We start from the raw sequence: 27823 nt of genomic DNA, 5'->3' as shown, positions 1-27823 counted from the left end.
CGAGCGGCAAAGACGCCAGGGCTGTTTTTATAGCCCATGGCTAATCTTGTGAACTGTTTTTGTTTGCCGCCTGAAGTAAACGCCGTCCACTGGCTACTCAGTGTGGACAGGTTATGGCTAAAAAAGCCATTGGAGATGTCAAGTGTCGTTTTAAATCTCTTACGCACGAGACTGTCGACAAGAGCCAAGCTGTGAGTATTTTGTACCGCGCAGGTCCGGCAATGCGAATTTAAGTGCCGGTAATCCAAAACTAAACGGTACGACCCGTCAGGCTTCGTCACAGTGAATAAAGGGTTATTCATAGGGGACACACAAGTTTCAATAACACCCTGATATTCCAATTGGTCAAGGATTGCAGCGACGTGCGGTCTAGCTTCACGACGCATAGGATATTGGGGCTGTGGCTGGGGCATAGACCGCAATGGAATCTCATGGCAGGGGGACAACCGGTCCCATCCCACCTGAGTACGATACACTGCCGGCGCAAGCGCCAGTGCCCACTCCTCAGCGTACACTTCAGCCTGGTCCTTAGGCACTGTGTGCGCAAAGGACGGGAGGATTACCTCCTCCCCTCTAGGAGCTTCTAAAATGAAAGCTGGGGGCCAATCTGCCTCCGCTAGGAGGATATCATAGGTGGTAGTCAGATTATCCCAAAAAATCCCCTTTATTGTACATTGTATGTCACCCTCAATTAACAAGACTATTTCGTAAAGTCTGTCAGGGGGAGCCACTCTGGTGTCAGCTGTCTCAACAGTAACCAATGTATCAGTTGCTGTCGCCGCCAGAAATGGACACAGAGCTTGACGGACTATGGTAATTTCCGCTGCGCTGTCCAGTAGCGTCAGCGCCCATGTCCGGTTCCGAAGCTGTGTCGCACTATCTGAGGCATATCTTGCCGTCAGGGCAGCCACTTTCTTCTTCTGAAACGGGGATCTTTGTCGTGCAAATTCGTCCTGCTTGCCTTTACCTTCAGTCTGTCGGGGTTGGTCACGTGTTTGTGGAGCACCCCGACCTTTGCCACCACCTCCGCCACCGGACTGTGAAGCCGATGTTTCCTGTGAAGAACGAGGAGAACGTTGTTCAGAAACCTGAAATCTATCAGGAGACTTAATAGTAGCACGATCACGCAGATCATAAGTGCGCTCACTACCTGACTGAACGGGAGAGGCAGGCCGAGACCCCTGTTTCTGCTGCTGCTTTCCCTGTTGTTTTGACCGCCAACTCTGTTTCGGAAAGTTTGGACGGTCATCCTTACCAGAGACATCTGCCTTACCCTGCTGCTTAATTTCGGGAGTTTTCACGACAGGCTTAACTCCTAAAGAGCTACGACCCAAATCTCTGTATGCCGTCGAGATTATTTTCGCGAACTCCCGCGGCTTATCCTCATCAGCAACTTTCTTCAGTTCATTACGAACCTGGAATTGCATAGCATCACCCTTAAGGTTACACATTACCATGGTAGCCACCAGGTCAAACTGTCCAAGGAGCCGCATGCCTAATTCTATCGCAGACTCCGCACCGTGGTTATCTTGAACACGTTTAATAACGGAGGGCAGTACCGACATAGACGGAGTGCCAAAGCACTGCGAGTACGTCGCTGCAAAGACCTTGCCCCAGTTTACACAATCATCAATGTCGGGGACCAAGTCTATAGGCAAACTAATGGTAAGGATCCTGTGTTTCTCCACGGGTAAACCGCTTCTATTTGGTCAAATTTCTCAGCAAGCCAAAAAGGGAAATCATCCCTATTCGGGGGACGCTTGCCCATAACAGAATTAACCATAACAGGACTAATGACCACCGCGTGGTGGTCAGTAGGCTGCCCCGCAACAGCAGGTGTCCCCGCCTGCACATTGCGTGACACGTACTGTACCAAAGCCCTATGTACTGTAATAAGGGCAGTGTGCAGTACACGCAAATCAGCCACCGGCACCGTCAGGTAACGGGGATGAGGCGTATATCCGGCTAGTACCGGCCAAGCGGCCCCTGCAATTGACAAAGGGCCCATTCTCGTCGGTATAACCGCATGGGGAAGGGCGCCATTAAACCAAATAAGATGCTGCCAAGCAGAGATTGGTATTTATTGTGTCCTATACGGTGTATAGTTCGCTGGCACGGCAGTGGCAGTGTAAGTATGAAAAGAGTTATCGTCCTCACTCACCGCCGGAAGCGTCACCCAAGAGTAAAACAACTCATAAGGATGAGCCGCATCGGCTCCTACCACAAAGATTACATTCATACCAGTGTCCGGCACCCCATACTGCATCAAATGACGTTTCAGAGCCGCCCGACTGTGCGCCGCTATTTCAACCGCCATAAGGACAAGTTACACTCGAGGAAATTAGTAGCACAAGGGTTCAATAACCTTTTTAATGATCAAGCTTGAAAAAACCTATATCAACAGAAATAGGTAGGTCTAAATCCGTCAGACTTGTTATCCGGAAACAAGAATGAGGGTGTTGTGGACTAATATAAGCACTACTAAGGCGTTTCAACTCATAGACCAAACGTTAGGTGCGCCATGTTGCAGGGATTCTGCTTATACACAGAACTATGCGTAGAACCCCAGGACCTCAGTGAATTGTGGTGTACCAGAAACTCACCTCAGAACCCAGAACCCAGTATCCGGCTAGCATAAGTGTCCCATTCGTTATCCGAGATTTAGCTCGCTGGTCCCAATGACAAGACAACCCAGAACAAGCGACTCAGTGTACTCTCAGGAATGGTGGGAATCAGAAATACCTGTTCGTATATTATTCTCACATCAGTCCACAACAAGAATAAACGGAGACACGGTGAAAAATAAAAAGAGTTTATTTTTATAGACCACGTGTCCTAAGATGCAGTACTTTGGCTAATACCAGCAGACAAATGATTATAATCAAAACCATCAGCATCGTTACAATACCATAGAATATAAAGGGAGTGATCATGTTATAAATGACAGTGGATACTACCACCTTCCCTTAAATAAGAAGCTAATATTATTATTATGCTAATAAAAGGTCTCTTAGGCTTGAACAGGGGACCCCATACCTCAAAGATCAGCTTAGTGAAATCACATCACAGGAGCATCAGAAGTCTTCTCTCAGGAAGGCTTGTCTTCGGTCTGAATATTAAACATGATGTCTGCAATATTAAAAGCACCAACTTTCAGGTATTTGCAGCTGCCTGTGTGTTATGGCTAAATAGTGGGTCGATCAACCTGGAGTGGAAAACATGCATTGTCTAACGACCCAGACTGTTTGTTACACCATGTACAGACCAAGGTCGCTGCGCAGAGCTCGGGATGGTAACAACAGATTGCTCTCGTGTGAGGCAAAGCGCGAGTCAGCAGTTTGTTTAAACAATAACATGTAGATGCAGTGCCGTGCGCAAAAGCAGCAAGATGGTTTTCTAACATCTAACGTGGTTATGCTAACTTAACAATGTATGTACGTATTAAGGGATTCCTTACTACAGCCTCACCCCCTCTGTATATTCCGCTCTGTCTGTACCCTAGCCCCTTCCATCTCCTCGCTGCCTCCTTCCTCCTCTTCGCTTTCTCATGTCCCTCCCTCTGCCCTGTACCCACCCCTCTAGCCTTCCCACCCCCTTCCCTCTTCGCTGCTGGCCTCTGCTCCCCCTCTCTTCCTTCTCTGTCTGCCCTCTATTTTCCGGTCCGACCTGCCCCTCTCCCCTCTGCTTACTCCCCCCCCGATTTGCAGTTTCCATGCTCCCTCTTTCTCCTACTCTCTTTCTTCTGCACTCTCTCTCTCTCTCCATCTCTTCTTGCTCTCCACCTCTCTGCTATCTCTCCATTCCTTGACCTGCAACCTATTTCCAGCTCTCCACCCCAGCAGTAATCGGCTCGTGCTTGCTCCCTCTGATCTACTGTTTATTAAAATATTAGTTTATTCTCTGTTTATGATACCCTATAAGCATAAAAAGCATATATACTCAGCTTATCATAAAAATGCAAAATCATTTACAATTTTGCATAATGATTTACAACGCTTCTAAAATGAATTGCAATTTTACAGATAAGCCATATTTCTCTATTCCTTCTCCGACTGGTCTGATCACCTCTGCTCGTCTTCATCTACTCTCTGCCTTCCCTGTCCACCGTATCTCTTCGAATTTCTCACGCCTCAGGTCTTACCCATCTCGCCCCTCTCTGTCACCTCTTGAATCACCCTCCTCTTGTCTGTACCCTCTCCTCCGTCACTTGTTTGCCCTCACTAAACATCAACGCCCTCCCCTTCTTCTCGCTGTGCTCTTTCCCTACGCTGGTTCTGCTTTCCTCAACCTCTGTGTGCTATCTCTCTTAAGTCGGTTTCTCCTCCTCTACTCTCTCACTCACCTCCACCCTCGGCTCTCGCCGTGAGTGGAGGCAGCTGATGCCTGCTGTGAAAGCTTAAAACACACAGGCGCGATTAGTCACGCTCAGAAATCCCATCCGAGGGCGTGGGGCTACGAGAATGGTGGGCCACGGGGGAAGCACAGTCGCAGACTAGTCTTCCTCCGGGGTCTTTCGCGCAGGGGAGGACCAGGCATGGTCAAGGGGTGGGATTAGGGGGTGGGTATAAGAATGCAGGGGAGGAAGGGGACTTCCTCTTCCTGCATTCTCAGCACCATCGGGAGGGACAGTTTAGAAAGATGATAGGTTAGGCCTAAGTGTCGCTCCTGGAATCGTCGTGTAGGGGATCGCGGAGCCACTCGCCGGTGGTGTCGGGTTTCACGGCGGGAGTGATTGCGGAGGAGTGCTGACATGGCAGAGGTGACTGCTGATGAGGTGACGGAGGTCCTGCACCTGCTGGGCCGGGCGGACCTGAGGTTCTGTAGCGATCCGAACCCGTGAATTCGGTATCGTAGTACTGACACGATTTTGGTACCAATGAACCGCAAATGATCCATTATATACATGACAGTGTTTTCGCTGCGCAACTAGCATGAATTCACTGGAAAATAGGGCATTCTGTCATAAAAGTCGTGGCATCCATTTTAGTTACGGCATCCATTTTGTTTCTTGCCCTCACATAGTCAATGAACGGACGATGACCCCGGCAGAGTCACCTTGTTAAGGACACGTAAGCTCGAGCCCCGAGAAAGGCTGACGCTGCATGACTAGGCAGAATCAAGCTACCTCCCTTGCCTGAGGCCACTCCTGCTATACTGGTTCTCGTGTCCGTTGTCCTGACTGAAAGGCCGAAGACGGTAGCCATGCCCGTTTATGATCCATAAACACCTCTTATCCTACATTTCAATCCTTTGTACCTGGCTCTGCTCTTTTCCTTCTGGGCTTTTACAATGGGGAGGTTACGATTTTTATGATGGGGAGGATCGGGCAAAGAATGGAAAACTGTCGAGAGGACCTGATCGAATACCGAAAACCTACGACTAATTATTGTTTGATGTCAAATTTACTGTTTGTTTGGGATACTGGGTTGGGCATGAGAAATATTCGTGTAATGTAGCCTAAAGACATTTTTCGTGTATTTAAAGAGTAACCCACTTAATGCAATTTGAACAGTCTCGTAGATTCTGCCTCTGTGTGGTTCCTATGATTTCTGTGTCCCTGCAGTAAATAAACCTTGGTCTTTGACGCCGCCATCGAGAAGCCCGTGTCTCTGTTTATTTGTGCACCGGGACAGGAGGAACTCAGGGGTCTTCGGGTGTTGTTTCCCTGACACCTCTGGACTCTTAAAAGTCCAGAACCTCAAATTGGCGCCCAACGTGGGGCGACATCATCCGGTACCGGTCCAAAGCCTGAAAAGTTCGAGAAGTTTCGTGTGAAGATTCCGGAGGGAGGTACCCCGCTTCATCGATCCCTGCATGTCGTAAAAGTGGCCCGACGATCTCTTCCACGAGGGTTCCCATTCCCAGACGGCTACAGAGGACCGCTGCCCTGACTGTCGCCCTGTCTTGGACCCGAGGTGCAGACCTTAGTACGGCGAGACGTAGACGGGTTCTCCTTGGTGACGTCTTCCACATTTCAGTTAAGTATTAAGTGGGCTACGCTCAGTTTGGTTGTTCCTTGTTGCTCTGGTTTAAATTCGTAGATTATCATTGGTTGCTCTTGTTTAGATAATCTTTGTTTTGGTATTGGTTCATTTTGGTAGGCCTAAGTTCTCTGCGCGTTTTGGTTGGAATTTGTCTTTGTTGTCATGACTACCAGTAGTAACTGTTTCTTGTCCTGGTTACGTTGCAACGGGGATTCCCGGTTGGAGGATTCGTGTTCGGTTCCTCCGATTGGAACTCCTACATATGAGCTCTATTGTAAACACGGTGTTGGTCCTATTGCGTATAATGAAGTATGGGTCCGTTATACCAGAAGAGATGGTGTCCTTAGTTGGCCGCCGCATGGTAGCTTCGAAACGGAAATACTAGACAATCTAGAAATGAAGTTGTTCAAGAAAAAAGCCCGGCCGGCAATGTTTGATTCTTTTCGCGTATGGCGCAAAGAAGCCAAACAGAGAGAAATTAGGAAAACAAAGAAAGAACAGAAAGAGAAAGGATTGACTTTAATGGAGTCTGCTAGGCAGCTGCATGTCAACGAGACTGAGAAAGCAATGGAGATGGCGAATAGAAAATATAATTTGGCAATTGATAAATGTTACCCTGTATTGCCATCATGTCCTATTAAGCCGATGGAGGATCATGAAAAGGATCCTCTGTTGTCTTACCTGTTGAATTCACCCCCACCGTATGCACAGGGTATTACAGTACCACAGTTGCTACCTGTTGTACAGCCAGCTGCTGGTCAGCCTGGAATAGTTGCTCCACTTCCTCTGATTCCAGCTCCTATCCTTCCCGTGGTTAATGTTCCTTCGGCACCCCCTCTTCCTGGGGCGCCCGTTCCGCCTTTGCCTGTCGTTTCGCAAACTGCTTTACCTGCTACTCCTACCCTTACTATTTCATCTGCTTCAGCTGTTCTGTCCCCGAACCCTGTGAACATTCTGACTCCGCTTTCCGTTCGTCGGAAAATAACCGACTCTGTAACTAATATCTTAACTCCTCTCTACAGGTCTTTAATTGAGACCCCCGTTTCTGACTCTATACAGAGACGTAGCCAGCTTCCTGGTCCCCAGGAACGAGACACGTTAGATTCGACAGCTCTTAGGTGGATGTCGAAAGCTGCGAAGTATGATGCACGAAGAGTGTTAGATACCTTTATGCAATGGAATGAACCAACCCAACGTTATGTTTTTGACGTGATGTGTTCTCTTGTGCGTGAAGAATGGGAAGATGATGATTTAGACTCCGTCCCCTCTGACCTGATAAATATTCAACAGAAATTTGCCGCAGGAATGGTGATAGGTCCAGAAGTAAGGGGAGCGATAGAAATGATTTTAGCTTATAGGGATGAGTCCCCTCTTCGAGCGACAAGAGACCCTGATGGTTCACCAATTACTACCAGGAAAAGACGAGGTCAATATCCGATGAGGGAAGTTCCGCCGATATGGCGGGATGCAGTTCAAGCTGATGCGGCTAATAATATTGCAGCTGCTCCAGCACATTTCCAGAGAGTGTGGATACACATCCCTTGGAAACAGGCCGAAGTGTTAGCCGTAAAACAAGCATTACCAGACCCACGTAAAAATCCTGCTGGTTATTACAAAGAGTTAACGCAAACAGTACAAGCGTGTGTCATGAATTTAGCAGACATTGAAATGCTATTTGGTAATGTGGTGCCACAGCCTATATGGGCCAAAATTCGGCAAGAGAACCACCCAGTCGCCTTAGGAGGTGATTGGGCAGCTATTATAGCGGCAGATGCGCAACAAATTGGCGGTGCCAAACCTGAACCTCTGATTGCTGCTTTACCTGGCAGAATAATTACTCTAATGAAAACGCTGATGCCAGCGTTACGAGTCAATTGGGATAAATTATCGGCATGCAAGCAAAAGAAGGACGAAAGCGTCTCTGACTTCTTCACTAGATTTGAAGAGACCTTCGTAGACCACAGTGGGCAAGATATGAGTACTGAGGGAGGCCAGAGATTGTTTGTCGACAAATTCGTGTTTAATTTACTACCTGAGCTTAGTAACAAGTTAAAGGATTCTGAAAGTGCATGGGCAGTGTCGACGACAGCACAGATACTTGCAACTGCTCAGTATTACGAGAATAGAGAGAAAGAAGAGAAGGAAAAGTCAGAAAAGAGAACAAAAGATTTAAAGACTAAAGTTCTTCTGCAACAGGCATATCCGCCTCGTTCGAATCAGTCAGATTTACAGCAGCGACCCCAGTTTCAGCCACAACCACAATTCCAGCAAGGGACGGCCCAAAGATTTAATTATGGTTTTCCGCGACAACAGTTAGCATGGAATCAGTGTGCTTATTGTAAAAAGGAGGGTCATTATAAAAATGAATGTCCAGTACTGCACCCACAAACTAGTGGTGTCCCAGCTCAGAGAGGTAATGTTGGGTTTATGCAAGCTCCTAGAGGTAGAGGACGTGGTAAGATGACACCACAGGCTGATCGCCAATCGAATTATTTCGATCAGCGAAATGCACAATCTGCGCAAACAGGTAGATCTCCACAGTATCATGTTGAAGATTACTATGATCATAATGAGGAGATTCAAAGAAGCGAGCACTAGGACAGCCGCAGGCAAAGAGAGGGAGTAGTATCAGTTCCAGTTGATCAGAGTGGACCTTATGTCGCAGTAGTTACCTCAGGCGTGGTCGAACCGTTTTTGTTGGATACTGGTGCGGCAAAAAGTTCAATTATGCATGCGAAACTCCCTGGCGCACCTTTGTCTGGCTTAACGAACACTTCGGTAGGATTCTCAGGCGCCCCTGTTCACAATCCTGTTTCTAGTCCTTTGTCAATATCTGTTGGGCCATGCGAACTAGAAGCACCCCTTATCTTAACAACCGGTTGTAATGAGAATCTGCTTGGTTTAGATCTGTTGAAACGCCTGCACGCGACACTGTACTGTTCTCCTTCAGGAGTACAGCTCACATTAGGCAAAAGAGTCATCTCTCCAATGTATATGTCGATGGATAAGCTCCCACCGGAGCTGCGTTCTCTCCCTGATACTCTTTGGGCGACTGGTCCTAACGATGTAGGCCTCTTGGAAATTCCCCCTTATGTGGTAAGTCTGAAAGCTAATGTTAAATTCCCACGAATCCCACAGTATCGGATTTCGAATGAAGGTGAACGAGCACTCTTATTGATTGTGAAAGACTTAATACAGAAAGATGTGATTGAGGAAACTAGAGGGAACGTCTGCAATAGTCCTGTTCTGCCGATTTTGAAACGTACCGACCCTTCCAAACCTCCAATTTACAGATTTGTGATTGACCTCAGAGAAGTTAACAAAATAGTGATCCCACAGTTTCCTGTAGTCCCAGATATCACCGCATTACTGACGTTAATTCCTGCCTCAGCTTCATGGTTTACAGTGATCGACTTGAAAAATGCCTTTTTCAGCATTCCCATAGCCGAAGAAAGTAGAGACATTTTTAGTTTCTCCTTAGGAGGTCGCAGTTTCAGATTCAAACGCGCTCCACAAGGTTATTGTGAAAGCCCTTCAATTTACAGCCAAGCATTGAAGAGTCAATTAGATGCCCTTGTACTACCTCATGGTGTTGCTCTGATCCAATACGTAGACGATCTTTTACTGGCTGCTGATGACAAGGAAACTTGGAAAGCAGCTACAATTTCTTTATTACGTCATTTGTCAGACTTACATCACAAGGTGTCACCTTCTAAACTGCAATATTGTTGCCAAGAAGTGACCTACTTAGGTCATCTTTTGTCAAAGGAGGGAAGAAGGTTGACCCCAGAGAGAATCAAAGCAATTTCACAGATGACTGTACCAAGCACACAAAGAGAAGTGCGTGCGTTTTTGGGTATTACGTCATACTGCAGGCAATGGATCCCAAATTTTTCTCTCATGGCGAAACCATTGGTAGCCCTGACTGGAAAAGGTGTTCCAAGCCCTTTGCCATGGTCTGATGAATGTCAACAGAGCTTCTCTGACTTACGTGATGCGCTGTGTTCAGCTCCTGTGTTGGGTACTCCTGACTACAGTAAGCCGTTTACTCTATATGTCCATGAAAGAGAAGGTTGTGCATTGAGTGTATTAACGCAACAATTTGGTGACAAACAGCGGCCTTGTGCATATTTCTCATCCACATTAGATCCGGTAGCCAGAGCGTTGCCAAGTTGTTTGAGAGCTACAGCAGCAGCTGCAGTGTCTATTCGACAGTCTGCTGGACTAGTCATGAACAACATGTTAGTAGTCATGGTTCCACATGCTGTGGATACACTCATGAATCGAACGAAAACTCAGCACCTCACCAGTGCTAGACTATCAGGCTATGAGCTGACGCTTTTGGCAAGTCATATTCAGATCAAGCGATGCAACATATTGAATCCAGCAACACTGTTGCCGACTACTCAGGAGTCGAGTGATTCAGAGCCCCATGATTGTTGTTTCAGAACTGAGGAAGAAACAAAAGGTAGGATTGATTTAAAAGACACTCCGTTACTAGATCCAGACGGCATTCTATATGTCGATGGGTCTTGTTTTAAGCTACAGAATGGTGATGTGACGGCCGCGTATGCAGTTACGACTTTGAGTACGATTGTTGAGACTGCAAGAGTAAGTCAGAATTCTGCCCAAGCTGCAGAATTAATTGCACTAACAAGAGCGTGTGTTTTAGCTGAGGGAAAGAGAGTGAATGTGTTTACTGATAGCCAATACGCCTTCGGCGTTGCCCACAATTTTGGGCGTCTCTGGAGAGAAAGAGGTTTTCTCACGTCCCATGGGACTAAGATCCAACATGGGCAGTTAGTCAGCGATCTATTGGAATCCCTGACTCTACCGAATGAAGTTGCAATTGTGAAGTGCAGTGCACATCGGAAGATTACGGATGATGTTGGCCGTGGGAATGCGTTTGCTGATGAGGTCGCCAAAGAGACGGCCAAGAACATGACGAGCCGAATGTATGTTGCAACGTCTGCAAGATGGATTGCGGAATCAGGAAAGTGTGAGAATACGATTGAAAGTGTGAAAACAATCCAGAATGAAGCAACTGAAAATGAGAAGAATGAATGGAAGGAGAAAACGGGTAAAATGGATTCAAGTGGATGTTGGGTCGATTTGTCTGAGCAGCAGCGTTGGATGTTACCTGATGCGTATGTACTTGCAGTAGTCACGATGGCGCATGGAGCGGCGCACATCAGTTCGAAAGGGATCTGTAAAATGTTAGCTCCAATATGGAAGAACAATGGAATTACTAAGTGTGCAGAAAGAGTGGTGAAAAATTGTATGGTATGCCTGATGCATAATCCTGGCAAGGGAACCCCAACCCCAACTGGCCATTTTGCTCCCCCTTCTTGTCCCTTTGAAGTGATTCAGTTGGATTATATCCACATGGATAGATGTAACAATCTCAAATACGTCCTAGTGGTAGTCTGTGCCTTCTCAAGATGGATTGAGGCATATCCGTTAAAGGACAACACTGCTATGTCCACTGCCAAAATCCTCCTAAAAGAATACTTCACCAGGTATGGTATGCCGCGGATTGTTTGGTCGGACAATGGAAGTGAGTTTGTAGGGAAAGTTATGAAGAGTGTGTGTGCGGGTCTGGGTATTTCCCAAAAATACCACAGTGCGAATCACCCACAATCAGCGGGTTTGGTTGAAGGGTACAATGGCACCCTGAAGCTGAAACTTGCGAAAATTCAAGCTTCCACTGGTCTCTCTTGGCCAGACGCACTGCCTTTAGCTTTACTGTCCACCAGAGCGACTGTACACTCTCGAGTAGGGCTTAGCCCATATGAGATTGTGTTCGGCCGCCCTGCTAATGTTTGGGGAGTCCCTAGGCCAAAGGAATTCAAACAGATTGAATACCCAATGTTGATTGATTACCTTCATGATCTGACTGCTAAATTGAGCCTTATTCATCAACAGGTATTCGAATCCTTGCCTAAACTGCCGGAGAGTCCAGGCCACACGTTGAAACCAGGCGACCAAGTGGTAGTCCGGAACTTTGAACGTACTCGGAACCTCCAGCCAAGATTCGTGGGTCCGTTCCAAGTCCTCCTCACAACAAGAACTGCAGTCCGCCTAGCTGGAAGGAAAAACTGGGTGCACGCCAGCCATACGAAGCGTGTCCCTCTTCCACTCCCCTATGATAACTGGGTTAGACAGGGAATTGGTATATCTGAGACAGAACCTGTTCCTAGGCACATCCCTTTCAGTGATGCAGAGTACATAACGGACCACCCACGAACGGGAACACAGAACTTTGACACCCCAGCAGGAACCGCTCCTTTGAATCCTGAACCGAGTACTGTACAAAGTGAACATTTGTCACCTGTGGAGTCGAACATTTCCGCACCTGTAGACCAGCTATTTCAAGACCAGACAAGACCCGGAAAGTGCAGATATAGTCTACGTTCTCATGTTATGAACTAATGACATTGCATAATTACCATTCTGTTTGAAAACTGTTTTGATCTTACTGCATTCCATTCAGTCAGGAAGTTTGCTCAAAATTTTTATCTTTTTGTTTTTTTTTATTGTTTCTCTCACCTTGCCATCTGGGTTACCGTAGGGTCGTAACGTGTGCCTTGTTTTAATTTGCAGGGAATCAGACACTAGGTCGGTTTCTTCTGTTTGTCTTGGGAACTCCCAGGATAAACAGAGGCAAGTTTTTAACAGGTACAAACCATCCGTTGCGAACGGTTGTAGAAGATGGAGCTTCCTGAATTACGATGGGTTAATGTCATAAATGTGCACAAGACAAAGCTATATGACATATTGTATAGCAAATGTTTTCTAATGCAATGTACTCTGACACTTCTAATTGTTTTAATAACTTTGGTAGGCGGAATTATTTTTGGTATTCAGTTGATCTTTACACCTGTTGCATCTACAGTATCTCCCCATGCTCCTGTTTCTCCGACTGTTGTTTCTCTTCATTCTTTCCATCCTTTTCCTGCCCACGAGCAAGCTCGACGCTCTGAGTTTATAAATAACACTTTCATTCAACTCTTGCACCAACATCAACTAGTGGTTAATACAACAAACTGCTGGGTGTGTGGTTTGATACCACATACCATGGACAAGGGCATCCCCTATTTGGTTCTGCCTTTTAGTTATAATGGATCATTCTGGGCATTTCAGACCATGTTCGCTTATGCCCTAGAGACCTATCCTCCACGACCTCCGCGTTCCACCCGGTATAACTCTGCTAACAGAGCCTTGGTAAAAGGGATCACCGACATGGTGAGAGATGTCAATAATACTCCGTTCATTCCCAAGGATGAATTGCGAGTTTACATGGGTTGGAATGTTACGGAATATGGAATTACTCTGGGTGAGAACAAACGTAAGAGCTCAACTCCGATCTGGGTCGTACCCCACCAAGGTCAAGTCTGTTTGCAAGGAAATGGGAGGAATCCGAAAGCTCGACTAGGGAAGAGTGACTGTATCGAAACATATGTTTTTCCGTCACAGTCTTCCCCGGCATTCTTAGCTGCTAAGGGTACCTATTTTGTTTGCCAAGACAGAGCATACACATGGCTGCCTGCTGACTTCTCAGGCTCATGTTACATCGCTCAACTGTTACCTCCGACATATACTGCTGCACCGGACTATCACAAAACTAGAGTTGTGAGAGGTGTTTTCAGTAAAGAAGATACTGCTGGCCAAGAAGCAGGAGACTTTTGCAAGGGTTTCCTCCCATTCTGGGGGCCTATGGCCAACAGTAGAAACTTACGTCAACTAACACGGGTAGTTGAATCCACTATCACTGAAACGGCGGGTGCTCTTAGTAACCTGACAGCTGAGCTTCAAGCGGATCGCCTCATGACGTTACAGAACCGTATCGTCCTTGACGTATTACTTGCAGATCGAGGTAGAGTATGTAAGATGATCCAATCAAGTTGCTGCGTTTTTATTCCAGATAATGCGCCAACAGTATACAAGGCCATCTCTAAGTTACATAAGATTTCTGACTCTATTCATGTAGAGGAAGGTGACTGGTCATTAATGGGATGGTTCTGGAGCCTTTTGTCTGCGTGGGGATGGAAGGTTCTGATAGTCACTGGTGTTGCATTAGTATTTTTATTTTCGTGCTGTCTCATTGTTCAGTGTGGTCCTGCCTTATGTAATCTCTGCATTTCTACATGCGTAAGAAGACCACCTGTTTTTAGAGATACGCCACGGGATAGAGTAATGCTCCAACAACATATCAGTGACCTGATGAACATAGAGATGGACTCTGACATAGAGTGAGTTATTGCCTATGTAAGGGCAAAAGGACGGTCTGAGGTTCTGTAGCGATCCGAACCCGTGAATTCGGTATCGTAGTACTGACACGATTTTGGTACCAATGAACCGCAAATGATCCATTATATACATGACAGTGTTTTCGCTGCGCAACTAGCATGAATTCACTGGAAAATAGGGCATTCTGTCATAAAAGTCGTGGCATCCATTTTAGTTACGGCATCCATTTTGTTTCTTGCCCTCACATAGTCAATGAACGGACGATGACCCCGGCAGAGTCACCTTGTTAAGGACACGTAAGCTCGAGCCCCGAGAAAGGCTGACGCTGCATGACTAGGCAGAATCAAGCTACCTCCCTTGCCTGAGGCCACTCCTGCTATACTGGTTCTCGTGTCCGTTGTCCTGACTGAAAGGCCGAAGACGGTAGCCATGCCCGTTTATGATCCATAAACACCTCTTATCCTACATTTCAATCCTTTGTACCTGGCTCTGCTCTTTTCCTTCTGGGCTTTTACAATGGGGAGGTTACGATTTTTATGATGGGGAGGATCGGGCAAAGAATGGAAAACTGTCGAGAGGACCTGATCGAATACCGAAAACCTACGACTAATTATTGTTTGATGTCAAATTTACTGTTTGTTTGGGATACCGGGTTGGGCATGAGAAATATTCGTGTAATGTAGCCTAAAGACATTTTTCGTGTATTTAAAGAGTAACCCACTTAATGCAATTTGAACAGTCTCGTAGATTCTGCCTCTGTGTGGTTCCTATGATTTCTGTGTCCCTGCAGTAAATAAACCTTGGTCTTTGACGCCGCCATCGAGAAGCCCGTGTCTCTGTTTATTTGTGCACCGGGACAGGAGGAACTCAGGGGTCTTCGGGTGTTGTTTCCCTGACACCTCTGGACTCTTAAAAGTCCAGAACCACAGACCTTCTACGGCAAGGTGCGCTGGGGGAGGCGTGGGTAGGCATTGCGCGGGCCCTGCGGGCGGCTTCCGCGGGCGTTGCAACGGTGGTGGTGGCTTGTTTGGACGAGCCTCCACCATTAGGGAGAGGCGCGTTGGGGCGGGGGCAGGGCCTCGGGAAGAAGAAGCCTGGGCGCGGAGGTCGACGTAGGAGCCTGCCTCCGCGACGTGAATTCCCCCAGCTCGAGTTTCGAGCGCTCGGGGCGGGGGGCCTCTCAAGTTACCGGCTGCTGCGGGAGAGCTGCTGACTTTGTCTGGGAGAGCGCAAGGAGTGGGCAGGGCGGGGGTTTGACCGCAGAACCTCAGCCAGGCCTGTCGGTTGCAGGAGTGACAGGGGTGCAGAGCGCGGAGGGTGCGGGAGTCAGGGGGGGCCTGGGGACCCATGTGTAAGGCTCTGAGGGAGCATCCCAGTGGCAGATAAGGTCGTGGGGCATTGGGAGGAAGCTCCCATTGACCTATCCAGGGGATCTCGAGTGGGCACCCCGGTGCCTGTGGGGAGAGTGGTGGAGGCCAGTGGGGTGGATGTCCAGGTCAGGGGTGAGTTGGGGGCCACAAATCTTGTTGCGGCGTCGGTGTCTTGGTCGCAGTTGCCTGACAGAGGGGTCAGGGGCTATGGCCCCCCACCTCCTTCCCCGGTGGGAGGCTTTAGCTTGGGAAGATAGGATCAGGGAACGGCGCCTCTTGGTCCAGCAGGCAGAGGCGTGCCGGGCGGAGTTGGATGCGGCCAGGGTTGGGGTGGTCTGGGAAGAGGTGGAGGAGGTGCCCTCCACGCCTACCTTGCAGGAGGAAAGGTGGGTGGAGCAGGAGGAGTACGACAGGGCAGAGAGGGGCAGGTTGGGGGGTGGCAGCAAGAGGCCACAGCCCAAGGCAGGGACGGCTAAGGCGGCTTTGAGACCCGATGGTGCTGGGGCCTGCCCAGGTTGGCGCGACCTGGGGGGTGGGTGGGTGATCCAAGAGTGCGGGGTGGCATGGTGGGGCGCAAAACGACCTCGGGATGCAGGCCTGAGGCAGCAGGGGGGTCCGCAGCGGCCATCCCTCTGGCGCGGGAGCGGGCAACGACGTTGTGTATGCAGTGCGGGGGTGTTTTGAGTGACAAAAAGAGTAAGGGTGTGAAGAGAGCGGTGAGAGAGGTTTTGTGGGCGCCTGTGGATGTGGAACATGAGGTGGAGTTGGATTAGGATGAGGAGAGTGATGAGCTGGAAGACGGGGAGGTGAGGGATGATGATGACAGGACGGGGGGTGCGGTGCAACAGTGGTATTGGTGTTTTGCAGGACCCCAAGTTAACGAAGGGCAAGGCGAAGGCTGTGACCGCCAAGACCACCAGCACTAGAGGACGGCCCGGAGAGGCGCACTCGTCATTGGCAGGTGAGGGGACATGGTGGGCTGCATGGGATGGCGAGCCCCACAGGGGAAGGAAGAAAGCTTGCCGGTTGGTGGGTGAGGGGGAGGGGTCAGTGAGGGATGTAGTAGGCTTGCCGAAACCTCTGACTAAGGTGGGTGACAAACCGGAAAGGGTTAAGAAAATGACCACGGCGGGTGTGCAGACAGATAAGGCGGAAGGGACGGACGAAAAAGGGGAAACGACGGAGGATAAACACCAGAAAAAGTTGCCCTACATGGGTTTGGCTATGCCCCTGGGGTCGCATTTGTCAGAAAAGATAAAGAATAGAATCTGGAAACACGAATATGTGGACATGTTTAAGTTGCTGCACAGGGAGGTACAAGCAAAGGAGGGTTCTAAGGAGGAGGAATGTGAGCTGACTAGGCGGCCCAGGATTCCGGTGACCATGGAAAATTGGACGTCAGCGTTTCTCATTTATGCTAGTATTTACTGCGAGAAACACCTGGATAGGGCCATAGCACTGCTGAAGTACATGGACATTATTAGAAAGACCCAGATGCAATTTGGGGGGTTTGCTTGGCTGAGCTATGATGAGGAGTTCCACGCCAGGGTTAGTGTGAATCCGGACAAGCACTGGGGGGAGGTGGATCAGGAATTATGGATGCAGTGGATTGCATCCACGCACTCGTCAGTGTCTACGCACACGGCCAGTGGCTTGCCGGTCACGTACCAGTGTTTTCCGCTGCGTCCTGCCCAAAGCGGGGCAGGGGGGAATAACGCTGGTGCGGGCCCACAGGTCAGCCCACTAAGCCAGGCAGTGGCAACACCGGAGCATGTTGGAGCTACAACAGGGGCTATTGCTCCCGGTGCCCGTGTAAGTTCAAGCATGACTGCTCCAAATGTGGTGGGCAGCACGCCCTTACCCAATGTTTTACCTTGGTCACGCCCTCCGAGCAGTGGCAAAATGTGAAAGGAAGGGGACGACCTGGACAGAAGAGCACCTACACCAGTTAAGACGGAGGCGATTCAGTAGGGTTTCACAGAGGGTTTTCGGGTGGGCTATCAGGGACCTAGGATGCGGAGATGGGCAGACAATTTGAAATCAGCCAAAGAATTGCTGGGAGTGGTGGCGGCCAAGTTGCAGAAAGAGGTGGAGGAAGGGAAGATTGCGGGCCCGTTTGTCAGCTGACCATTTGATGATTTGATAATCTCCCCATTGGAAGTTGTGCCAAAGAAGGAGAAGGGTGAGTTTCGCATGATACATCACCTATCATGGCCCGAAGGGCGGTCTGTGAATGATTTCATCGCAGAAGCAGATGTGAGGGTGCTCTACGCATCGGTGGATGACGCGATTCGCCTAGTGAGGGTGTGTGGGACGGGGCGGAACTGGCTGAATGTGATGTGAAATATGTCTTCTGTCTATACACCCCGCGGATTTCTCTCTGCTAGGGATGCAGTTTGCAGGGGCCATCTATGTGGACAAGGACTTGCCCATGGGGTGTGCGATTCCTTGCGCGCTTTTCGAGATGTTTAGCTCATTCTTGCAGTGGGCATTTACACAGATCAGCGGGCATCGCGACGTCACTTATTATCTGGATGATTTCCTGTTTCTGGGAAAGGCACATTCCGGGGATTGCGGCAGGGCCCTGTCGCAGTTCAAGGAGTTGGCACATCGGTTCGGAGTCCCTTTGGCGCCTGAAAAAACGGCTGGGCCTAGCTGCTGCCTGACGTTCCTGGAAATTGAGCTGGACTCTGTGCAGTGGATAGCTCGACTCCCTGAGGCGAAAGTGTCGGAAATGCGGGCGTGCCTCTTGTGGGCGATCGATGAAAAGCGGATCGCGTTGAGGGCGGTGCAACAGCTGCTGGGTTTCCTGAACTTTTCATGCACGGTGGTGAGGGCTGGCGGACGTTCTGCAGGCGGCTCAGCATGGCCATGTCGGGGGCAATTTTACCGCACCACCGGGTTCGGGTTTCCATGGGGGTCTGGGCAGACTTGAGGACATGGGTGACATTTTTGTCTGATTTCAATGGGGTGTCACTGGACTTTGAGGACGAGAGAATGGTTTGGTAAGTACAAATGTATTCTGATGCAGCAGGGGCAGCAGGTTTTGGGATCTTCTGGGACGGCAGGTGGTGTGCGGAGGAGTGGCCAGCTCACTGGGTGTGGCAAGGGAGGAGCATTGCGTTTCTGGAATTTTTCCCATTGTTGGTGGCTCTGGAGGTGTGGGGATCCGAGTTTCAGAGCAGGTCGGTGCTGTTTCATGTGGACAACATGACAGTGGTCGAGTTGGTCAACCGACAGAGTGCGAGGGATCTGAGAGTGCTGCGATTGTTGAGGAGTTTCATGCTGAAATGTCTGAGGTTGAATATGGTTTTTAGAGCCAAGCATGTCCCTGGGGCGAATAATCACATAGCGGATGCTTTGTCTTGTTCGCAGTGGCAGCGGTTCCGGCGATTGGCACCAGGAGCGGATCAGTTCAAGACCGAGCTGCCAGTCGGCATCTGGGCCTTGGGGGAGTGAGGGTGATAGGCCTGGTGAAGAATTCTATAGCTGATACCACAAGACGGACCTACAGACTGGCATGGGCGGAATTTGGAGCCTTTATGGGATGGAGCGGGGATTCTGCTTGCGGAGATCGGTCAACGGTGGAACAAGGAGTGCTGCAGTTTGTATTGCATTGCATTGACAACGGGCTGTCTTCCGCGACGATCTCGGGCAAACTGGCGGGAGTGTCGTTTTATTGTTGTTTGTTTTTTGGTTTTGACCCTACCAAAGATGTGATTATTAGTAGGGTACTCAGAGGTTGGGGTAGGGAAAGTAAGGGTGGGTGGGTGTTGAGGGAGGCGATTACGTTTGATTTGTTAGTTAGATTGGTTGAGGGTTTGCCGCTGTGTTGTGATGACGCTTGGGAGGCCCGGGTTTTTCGTCTGTGCATGGTATGGATGTTTTTTGGGGCTTTCAGGGTCTCCGAGCTGCTTGGGACATGGAAGATGGGTGGCAGAAGGTGTGAGGAGATCCGGTTGGATGAGGGTCGTCTGGGGATTTGGTTGGGGCAGTCTAAAACAGATCAGTTGGGGAGGGGCAAGTGTGTTTGGTTGTGTGAGACTGGGGGTGAGGGTTTGTGTCCGGTGGCTGAATGTCGGGACTTTCTGCGGACCTCGTGGACTGTGAGTGGTGATATCTTTTGTCACGCATCTTGGGCAAAGGTAACGGCGAGCCAGTTATTGGCGGTGTTGCGCATGGCATTGCAATGGTTGGGGCTGGACCCGGCGGGTTTTGGGACGCATTCCTTCTGTATTGGGGCGGCGATGGCAGCGGCGCGGCTGGGGAGGTCCTGGGACAGAATTCGGCAGATTGGGAGGTGGAAATCTAGGTGCTGTGAGCGTTATGTCTGTAAATAGGGGGCTTGGCATAGGATGGGGCTTAGCAAAGGGGTGATTGGTGGATCATTTAGGCTGTGTTACTAATATCTTTTTCTCCCGTAGGTTGCGTGGGTGGACTGGGGGCCAAGACAGTCACTTGGATTGTGGGGCATTCGTTCCTGCATTGGGCCTCCAAGTATGCAGAGCAACAGGTGTACGGCCGTAACCTGGGACTCAAAGGACAACATCATGAGGTGCACCGGTGGGGAAAAGGGGGGATGCGATGGGGGGCACTATTGCCTTGGCTCGCGAAAATGGTTCCCCCAGAAAGGATGCCCTGATCTGTTGATAATTCATTTGGGAGAGAACGATTTGATTCGGCTGTTGGGTTTGGCGCTCTTACAGCTGATGCAGAGAGACTTGGAGGTGCTGAAACACAGGTTGGCTGGGACATGCATTGCCTGGACTGAATTTGTTTCTTGTAGAGTATGGAGGGGGGCGATCAAACAGGGGGTGTGGAAAAAGCAAGGAGGAAACTCAACAGGGCGATGCAAGTTTTTTGTGGGGAAAAGGACATTCAAGTGATTGCTCACACTGGACTGCGACTGGAGGAACCACTACTGTTTAGGGATGACGGGGTGCAGCTTTCAAGACTGGGGAACGCGTATTACATGATGGAGATGCATGACATGGTGAGCAAGTTGTGGAATGAGGCGATTTGGTGTCACAGGAATGCCTGAGTGGGTGGGAAGGAAAGATGCGCAGTTGGAGCGCAGGGTGGGAGGGGGCAGGTAACCACCCTAAAAGGGGGATCCCTGGTTGGCAATACTTGGGAGGGGGGAGTCAATAGCGGGCATACCCATCCCTCGGGGGGGGAAGAGTGAATGATGGGGGGGTGTCAGAGGCATGAGGGGAATGCCAGCTGATACCAGGGAGGATGCTAGGAGAGCTGTGGAAATGGATGAAGTACGGAACGGGGCATGGAGTGGTAGGAGAAGTGAGTTAGGAGTGGGTAAAGAGAGTGAATGGATCAAGAGTGAGTTTGGGGGGTTGTTGGGATTGCTGTTGTTGTTATTTCGTTATTGTTTATGTTGTGCAGCCTGGTCCTAATAAATGGCCTTTTACGCTCAAGATACCAGCGTGGTCTGTTTATTGCGCGATGGTGGGCCCCGGGGGAAGCACAGTCGCAGACTCGTCTTCCCCCGGGGTCTTTCACGCAGGGGAGGACCAGGCAGGGTCAAGGGGTGGGTATAAGAATGCAGGGGAGGAAGGGAACTTCCTCTTCCTGCATTCTCAGCACCATCGGGAGGGACAGTTTAGAAAGACCGCCTACCCACCCTGCAGCTACTAGGGTGCGGGGGTAGGGTTGGTGAAGCGTGCCAGTTTAGGATGGGCTGCAGGGTTGGTGATACTTGGGAGGGGTGGGGGAGTCAATAGCAGGCATACCCATCCCTCGGGGGGGAAGAGTGAATGATGGGGGGTTACGGAGGCATGAGGGGAATGCCAGGTGATACCGGGGAGGATGCTAGGAGAGCTGTGGAAATGGATGAAGAACGGAACGGGGCATGGAGTGGTAGGAGAAGTGAGTTCGGAGTGGGTAAAGAGAGTGAATGGATGAAGAGTGAGTTTGGGGGGTTGTTGGGATTGTTGTTGTTATTTCGTTATTGTTTATGTTGTGCAGCCTGGTCCTAATAAATGGCCTTTTACTCTCAAGATACCAGCGTGGTTTGTTTATTGCGCGAGCCTTCAGCGAGGGCTGGCCGCTGCGCTGCCCGGGTGAAGGTGGGGGGAGACAGTGGGGAGGGTCACGGCCTGTCGGCCTCCCCCGACGGCAGAGGCATAATCCGGAGCCGTATTTTCCCCCTCCCCCTACACACACCTCTCAGCGGATGCCTGAGGCCCTTTCCCAGGTACTAAAGACCGTGTAGGGTCCCGTACGCATGCACACGGTACGTGAGAGGTGGTGGGCGAGCCACTGAAAGCTTGAGCCAGACTCTAGTCTGAGGCCTGGCTCTGGTTCAGCTCGAAGCCCTGTCGGAACCTCGCTCCCATAACGAGCTGAGCCTGTCTGTGGCTCCTGCCCCCCCCAGCCCCCCCTTTCCTTTTTCTATTTTTGCAGCCAGAACTGACCACTATGGAACTCGCAAATCACTGACCCTCCCCGTACTTATAAACAATGCATGTGACCTTGTGTAATGTAACCAGTGCTCACGTAGAGCGCCTCCAATACCTTTGGGTGAAGTTCACAATATATTTTAAAAACTGCAGTAGAGTGGCTTAAGAAGTAAAAACAAATCTGTAACATACGAAAAGTCAAATACACACCCATTTACTGGCTGATTTGTACAGAATGAAACCAGAAAACTTATAGCAATAGCGGCCAGCCTGCTTAAAACGTGTGATTCTAAGCAAATATTGTATTTCAGCAAAACTCCTGTTCATGTATTATCGTGTATAAAAAAGCACATTCGAATATGTGATTTCAGACTACCAGTTGTACAAAATGATCACTTTTAATGAGTACTTCTCAGTGCAGTGCTATAGTGTGCCTTTTGTAGTAAACGGTTTCAGATAAGGAAATACACCTTTTGAACTTCGAAGAGACATTATCATAATTTACGTGGCTTGTGCTGTGGTTTACATTAGGCGTATTATCAGGCCTTGGCTCGTGCACATGCTCTAAGATCAGAGCCAGACCTTTGGCTCAGCTCCGTATGGGCTCTCCTTGTTATTGTGTTGGCTTGCCCACCTCTACGTGGGCAAAACAGCCTCAGGAACCACCCAGGATGAGATCGGAGATACTAGGGATCGAGAGAGTTCTCTGGATTCAGGTTCAGGTTTCATATGTCTTTATTTCGACTTAATATCATAAAATACGGTACACACAAGGACAATAATATATACATACATTACATTGCATTAAAACATTAAAAACCGCCTATATTCAGCATTTAAAAAAAACATTAAACAAGATATTATAGACTTGATATATGAAGAACCCTTATATTACGACAAAACAAAACAATCATGCTACCTGGAAATGTCTGGCTCTAATGACCCAAGCCCACCCAAGGAACTTTGCAACACCTACTACCACAGTCTCCGAGGTATTGGTTTGCAGAGTCCACAAGGCCTCTGAGCTCCTTCTCAATTTCAGCATTTGACAGATGGGCCTAATCCATCTATGCCTAGGGGCATGATAGGCAGGGCATGCAAAAAAGAAGTGCCCCACACTCTCCTTGTGGTCACTACACCAAGGACAAAATTCATTTGAACCAGACCAATTCCTAGAAAAAGACCTTACAGGTAGGGACCCAACTCTAAACTGATGGTATAATGTTTTATCCAGACTCTTAGTAATAGTGTCCCAATAGTTTTCCAAAGAGGAATCGGTTTTAAATACCAAAAATCTACCTGTTAGGGTAGCAGCACCTGACTGTGCAACAGAAAGGGATCTGGCAGAAGCCCAATAAAGTGCTTTAAAATCTTGTTTAGGGGGGAATACATTAGAACCCGGGGAAACCCAGAGTTGACTAAGACCCATATCTTCCAAAATTAGTTTCACCTCACGTAGCCATGGTATATTCGCAGAGCCCAGAGATGATCTAACTTCCGCCAATTCGCTGGCAAAAGGACTGAGATCCGGCGACGTCCAGAGCCGTCTCCACAGTGCGACTAACCGATATCGAGCCATCTCATTAATGGGCTTACAGCCCATATCTAATAAGAGGGGTTTAATCGGTGTGGATTGGGGGAGTCCTACCAGTTTGCGCATAAATTTGTTCTGGACTTTTACCAAGGGGGTTAAATCCATATACCCCCACAAGTCAGCCCCATACAAAATGGCAGAGCTAATTTTAGCCTCATAGATCTTAAGTACAGGTGTAACCCGTTTAGTTAAGGACATTTTTTGCTCCTGGATTAGACAGCCCGAGAGGCGGACAAATCTTAATTGAAGGGCTTCAGCCTGGGGTTTCCAACGTAGGCGATAGTCTAAGGTTACTCCAAGGTAGGTCATAAGTTCCACTTGTTCAAGACTTACGCCATTCATACTAATGTGGCTTTTAATGGGGTGATTTTTCGTTAAGACCATAAATTTGGTCTTGCTCACATTAATTTGCAGATTATTAACTTGACAAAACTCCTCAAACCTATTTATTGCTATTTGCAGCCCCCTTCGTGTCTTTGAGAGGAGTAAAGTATCATCTGCAAAGATGAGCATAGGGAATCTTGTCCCAAACAATATAGGAGCATCAGTCGGGGTGTTATCAAAAAACTTCACCATCTGATCAATAAACAATAAAAAAAGGGTGGGTGCCAGAACGCACCCCTAGCGAACACCTCGCGTTACGGGGAAACTATTTGTCACCTGTCCTTGGGCTCCCCATCTCACCCTGGCAAAGTTGCCCTCATGCAATCTAATAATAAGTTCAAGGAGATCCAACGGCATCCCTAAGTTACCCAAGACTGCCCACAGTTTTGCCCTAGGCACAAGATCAAAAGCGGACTTAAGGTCCACAAAGGCGGCATAAATGGATCCTCCGCCCAACAGCACCACCTTCCAGTAAATCTGAAGACCTGGTCGATGGTGCTGGTACCTGATCTAAAGCCAGCCTGTAGTGGGGAGAGAATGTTCTCCATCTCCATCCACCCTTGAACTCTAGCAAGGACCATTCTAGCAAAAAATTTCTGCACAGAGTCGATGAGGCTAGTAGGGCGATAATTCCCCGGGACCGAACGGTCCCCCTTTTTAAAAATGGGAATAATTTCCGCCCCTTTCGAAGACTCTGGGATCCTAGCCCCCCTTGCTATGGCATTTGCAATCTGAGTTATGTAGGGAATCCAGAGTTGGAGATCTGGATTCACTTCTTCCGCGTGACAACCATTAACCTTTCCACGCCCCCAACAGTGTGCTAACCTCTTCTTGTTTTCTCTGCCATTCTCCTCATTGTTTGTCTATAAGAGCATGTCCTCACTCCGAGCAACACACACACACAGCTTCAGTTGTGCTTCAAACGTGTAATCACATAGTGCAACACCTTGGCCTCAGGCTTCTTCAGAGCCAGACATAGCTGGAGCCCGGAGCGTCGCTGCCGTTACCTTATCCAGGCTGCGCTGAATATGCACTGCATTTACAACCTTACAGGTCGAAGTGCAGAAAAGTCAGCAGGAGCGCAGGGGCAGGAGTAAGAGGTGAGGGTGTTGATATGGGGCGATCACTATATTGCACTATATAGAACACCTGTTCTGTTGCACCGTCTGCCCTTCGCGTGCATGCATCTGTAAACATCTGTAAAATTTGTAAACATCAGTAAAAACTGAAAACTGAGAGCCTTACTTATGTTATAACAAACAAGGGGATACTGCGGTTACAGTATACAATCAGTGCTATTTACATTGCAAATAACAATGCCTTTTATTTTTGTTGGCACGGTAAATGAGAATGCTTTTTATTTAAGTTTTAAAAACGAAAACAAAAATAAAAGGCATTGTTATTTGCAATGTGAATAGCTCAAACTCGCGTAAATGCGAGACCTATTCCATTGAGATGAAATATCGCCAGTGCACGGATCCCTTCATTTTGTGACAAACGATGTCTGCTTTCAGGTGAAGTTGCTGTCCGTTCAGTATTCTGAGGTGCTTTCATCTGCGCCAGTCTGGGTGTTTGCTCTTTGACCTGATATATCTAAAGCGCCCTTTCTGTTGGTATAGATGGTGAGGGTCTTTGCATTTTTTAAGCTATTAGTATTGTAAATAAGAATTACTTGTATTTATGTTTTAAAACCCAAAACATAAATAGAAGGCATTGTCATTTACAATGCCAGTCGTTCAAAATCGTGTGAATGCGAGACCTATTGTATTGCAAATGCTTGTTGACAGAAGGGGTTAGGTCCTCAACATCCTCCAGGTTCCCTGTAAAATTCTGTCCGAGACCTAGGCCCCTTCTGGCTACAATAACACAATCGTTTCTCACCAAGAAATCTACCGTCAAGATGACACGTCGGCTCTGTGTAAAATTCCTCAACAAATAAATGAATGCATGCTGCCTCACTAATTGATGGGTTGCATTAATACTGATAACTAGTAAAAATCATGTTTTTTGGTAAAGTTGCTAAAATATTCTCACCATATTGAATCACAAAAAGTTCAGCGTAGAGGAGTTCTCAATTATAAATTTGTTTACAAAAGTATATTTTTTGATACAGAAGCTACTAAAGACCTGCCAGAGCTCCTCGCTATCCCCCAGGACACATCAAGAAAGGCACTCCTTTGTCTGAACTGGTGTTTTATTATTTGTTATTAGAAATTAAATCTAGTTCTTTATTGAATTACAGTAATAAAATGAACGACTATGTGTTATTCCCTGAACACCTTCCTAATGCCACGTTTGTCATGGCTCCATTCAGTGGGGATTTGTGTATCAAGTTTATTTTATTGAAGAAAATAAGCAAATCATAAAACTTTTGATTTATTAAAAAACAACACACAGAGAACTATGAAAGTTTAACAAAATATATTTACCTATAATATTCAATGCCAAAACGTTACCTTTTGAAATATGTTTTTAAAACATTGCTTTTGGGCACCATTCAATAAAATATATTCATGCCCTCGGAAAGCAGAAGCTAGAAACCTGTTGTAGCTGCGTAAATATTTAAGTGTCATTTCTGGAGATCTTTTCAAAATGTTATGTGTACTTTTCATTATTAGTGCTCACAGCAATGAGCCCAGTATGCTGCGAGTGACATTCCACAGCTGTAGAACCTGTGACTTGTTAAAATGTAGTTTTGTATTCGAGGCCTTAGAACTAATTTTTTTTTGTTTTAAATGAAATGAAAGATAATCTGCAGATATGTGTACATATGTCGACATTCTTGATAATGTTAATTTCTTCTTGTTTTTTTTTTCTTTTCAGCTTTCTAATTAAATGAAAAGGGATCGTGTGTCTAAGGGCTAATGTTTACACTCTGAAGATAACCTTTTACTGATGGCGCACAGGATATGCTCCCGCTGTTTAAAGCATGCTTGCTCTCTTGGTTTATTTGGTGTTTTGTGATAACCTACCATATTCCTGAGAAACAATAAAATGTTGTCTTGTGTTTCACAAAGGGAAGCTTTTTAATTATAAATGTGCCACTTTGGAAGAAAAGTATATTATAGACAGTATTGTGACTGTCATTGACATCAGTGGTTCAAACTTGAAATAAACATGATCGGAAATGGAAAATCTGTAAAGGTATTCTTATTTTGGTTCCGGAGAGATAGACATATCAATGAGTTATGGATACCATGGTTGCGTTTTAAATCATCAAGAACGGTTGCACATGGATTGAGAAGTTCTCAAAAGTAGATTTTTAGAGCTTTTAACGTTATTAAAAAGTTAGTGCATAAGCATCTACACTAAGTGACGGATTCAGAAACGCACATATGAGTAGGATAATTACTACCTATTTAGAACTACTTTCCCTACTCTTATATGCTTTTGTAAATCGTCCCCAACATTTTCAACACCCTGTTACAAGAGGTGCAGCGGCCACCGTCTTGTCTATTCGAGCTAATTGCATATTAATAGTCCCCTTTCAGTTTCTTTTGCACCAATTCGCAAAGACATATAACGGTACATTTAGTAGTTCTCCTGTAGTAAGTACTCTCGTCATCATGAATGATTTGTGAATCTGCAACCGAGTAAATTCGGGATTCAAAATGGCCTTTTATGTGAAACATTGATCTGTGCTGGGATACATACAATGGTGCACTTCTAAGTGAAACATCTGAAAGTGGGAAGTGTCTTTGCTGCCCGCGAATTATATTGTGCGCTTCGTGGGTACAGACCGGGCACAACTGCTGCAAAAAATCGCCTAATTTATTGTGGCTTTACATGTTCTACGGGGAGGGCTTTAGTGTTCCAAAGAGCATG

General features: G+C 47.8%; 1 protein-coding gene across 2 annotated transcripts in view; it reads left to right on the top strand.

The window, feature by feature from the left end:
- TUSC3 (tumor suppressor candidate 3) overlaps positions 1-27129 on the top strand; it is a 1613394-nt gene extending 1586265 nt beyond the window's left edge. For both annotated transcript variants that reach the window (XM_085643291.1, XM_085643292.1), the window contains exon 10: positions 26822-27129. In XM_085643291.1, the coding sequence (XP_085499417.1) occupies positions 26822-26837 (16 nt within the window). In that variant the 3' untranslated portion in view covers positions 26838-27129. The remainder of the gene's footprint in view (positions 1-26821) is intronic.
- The last annotated feature ends 694 nt before the right edge of the window (positions 27130-27823 follow it).

The sequence above is a fragment of the Triturus cristatus genome, chromosome 2_2, assembly GCF_964204655.1.
Source record: "Triturus cristatus chromosome 2_2, aTriCri1.1, whole genome shotgun sequence".
Taxonomy (NCBI): Eukaryota; Metazoa; Chordata; class Amphibia; order Caudata; family Salamandridae; genus Triturus; species Triturus cristatus.
This window is presented reverse-complemented; position numbering and strand designations above follow the sequence as displayed.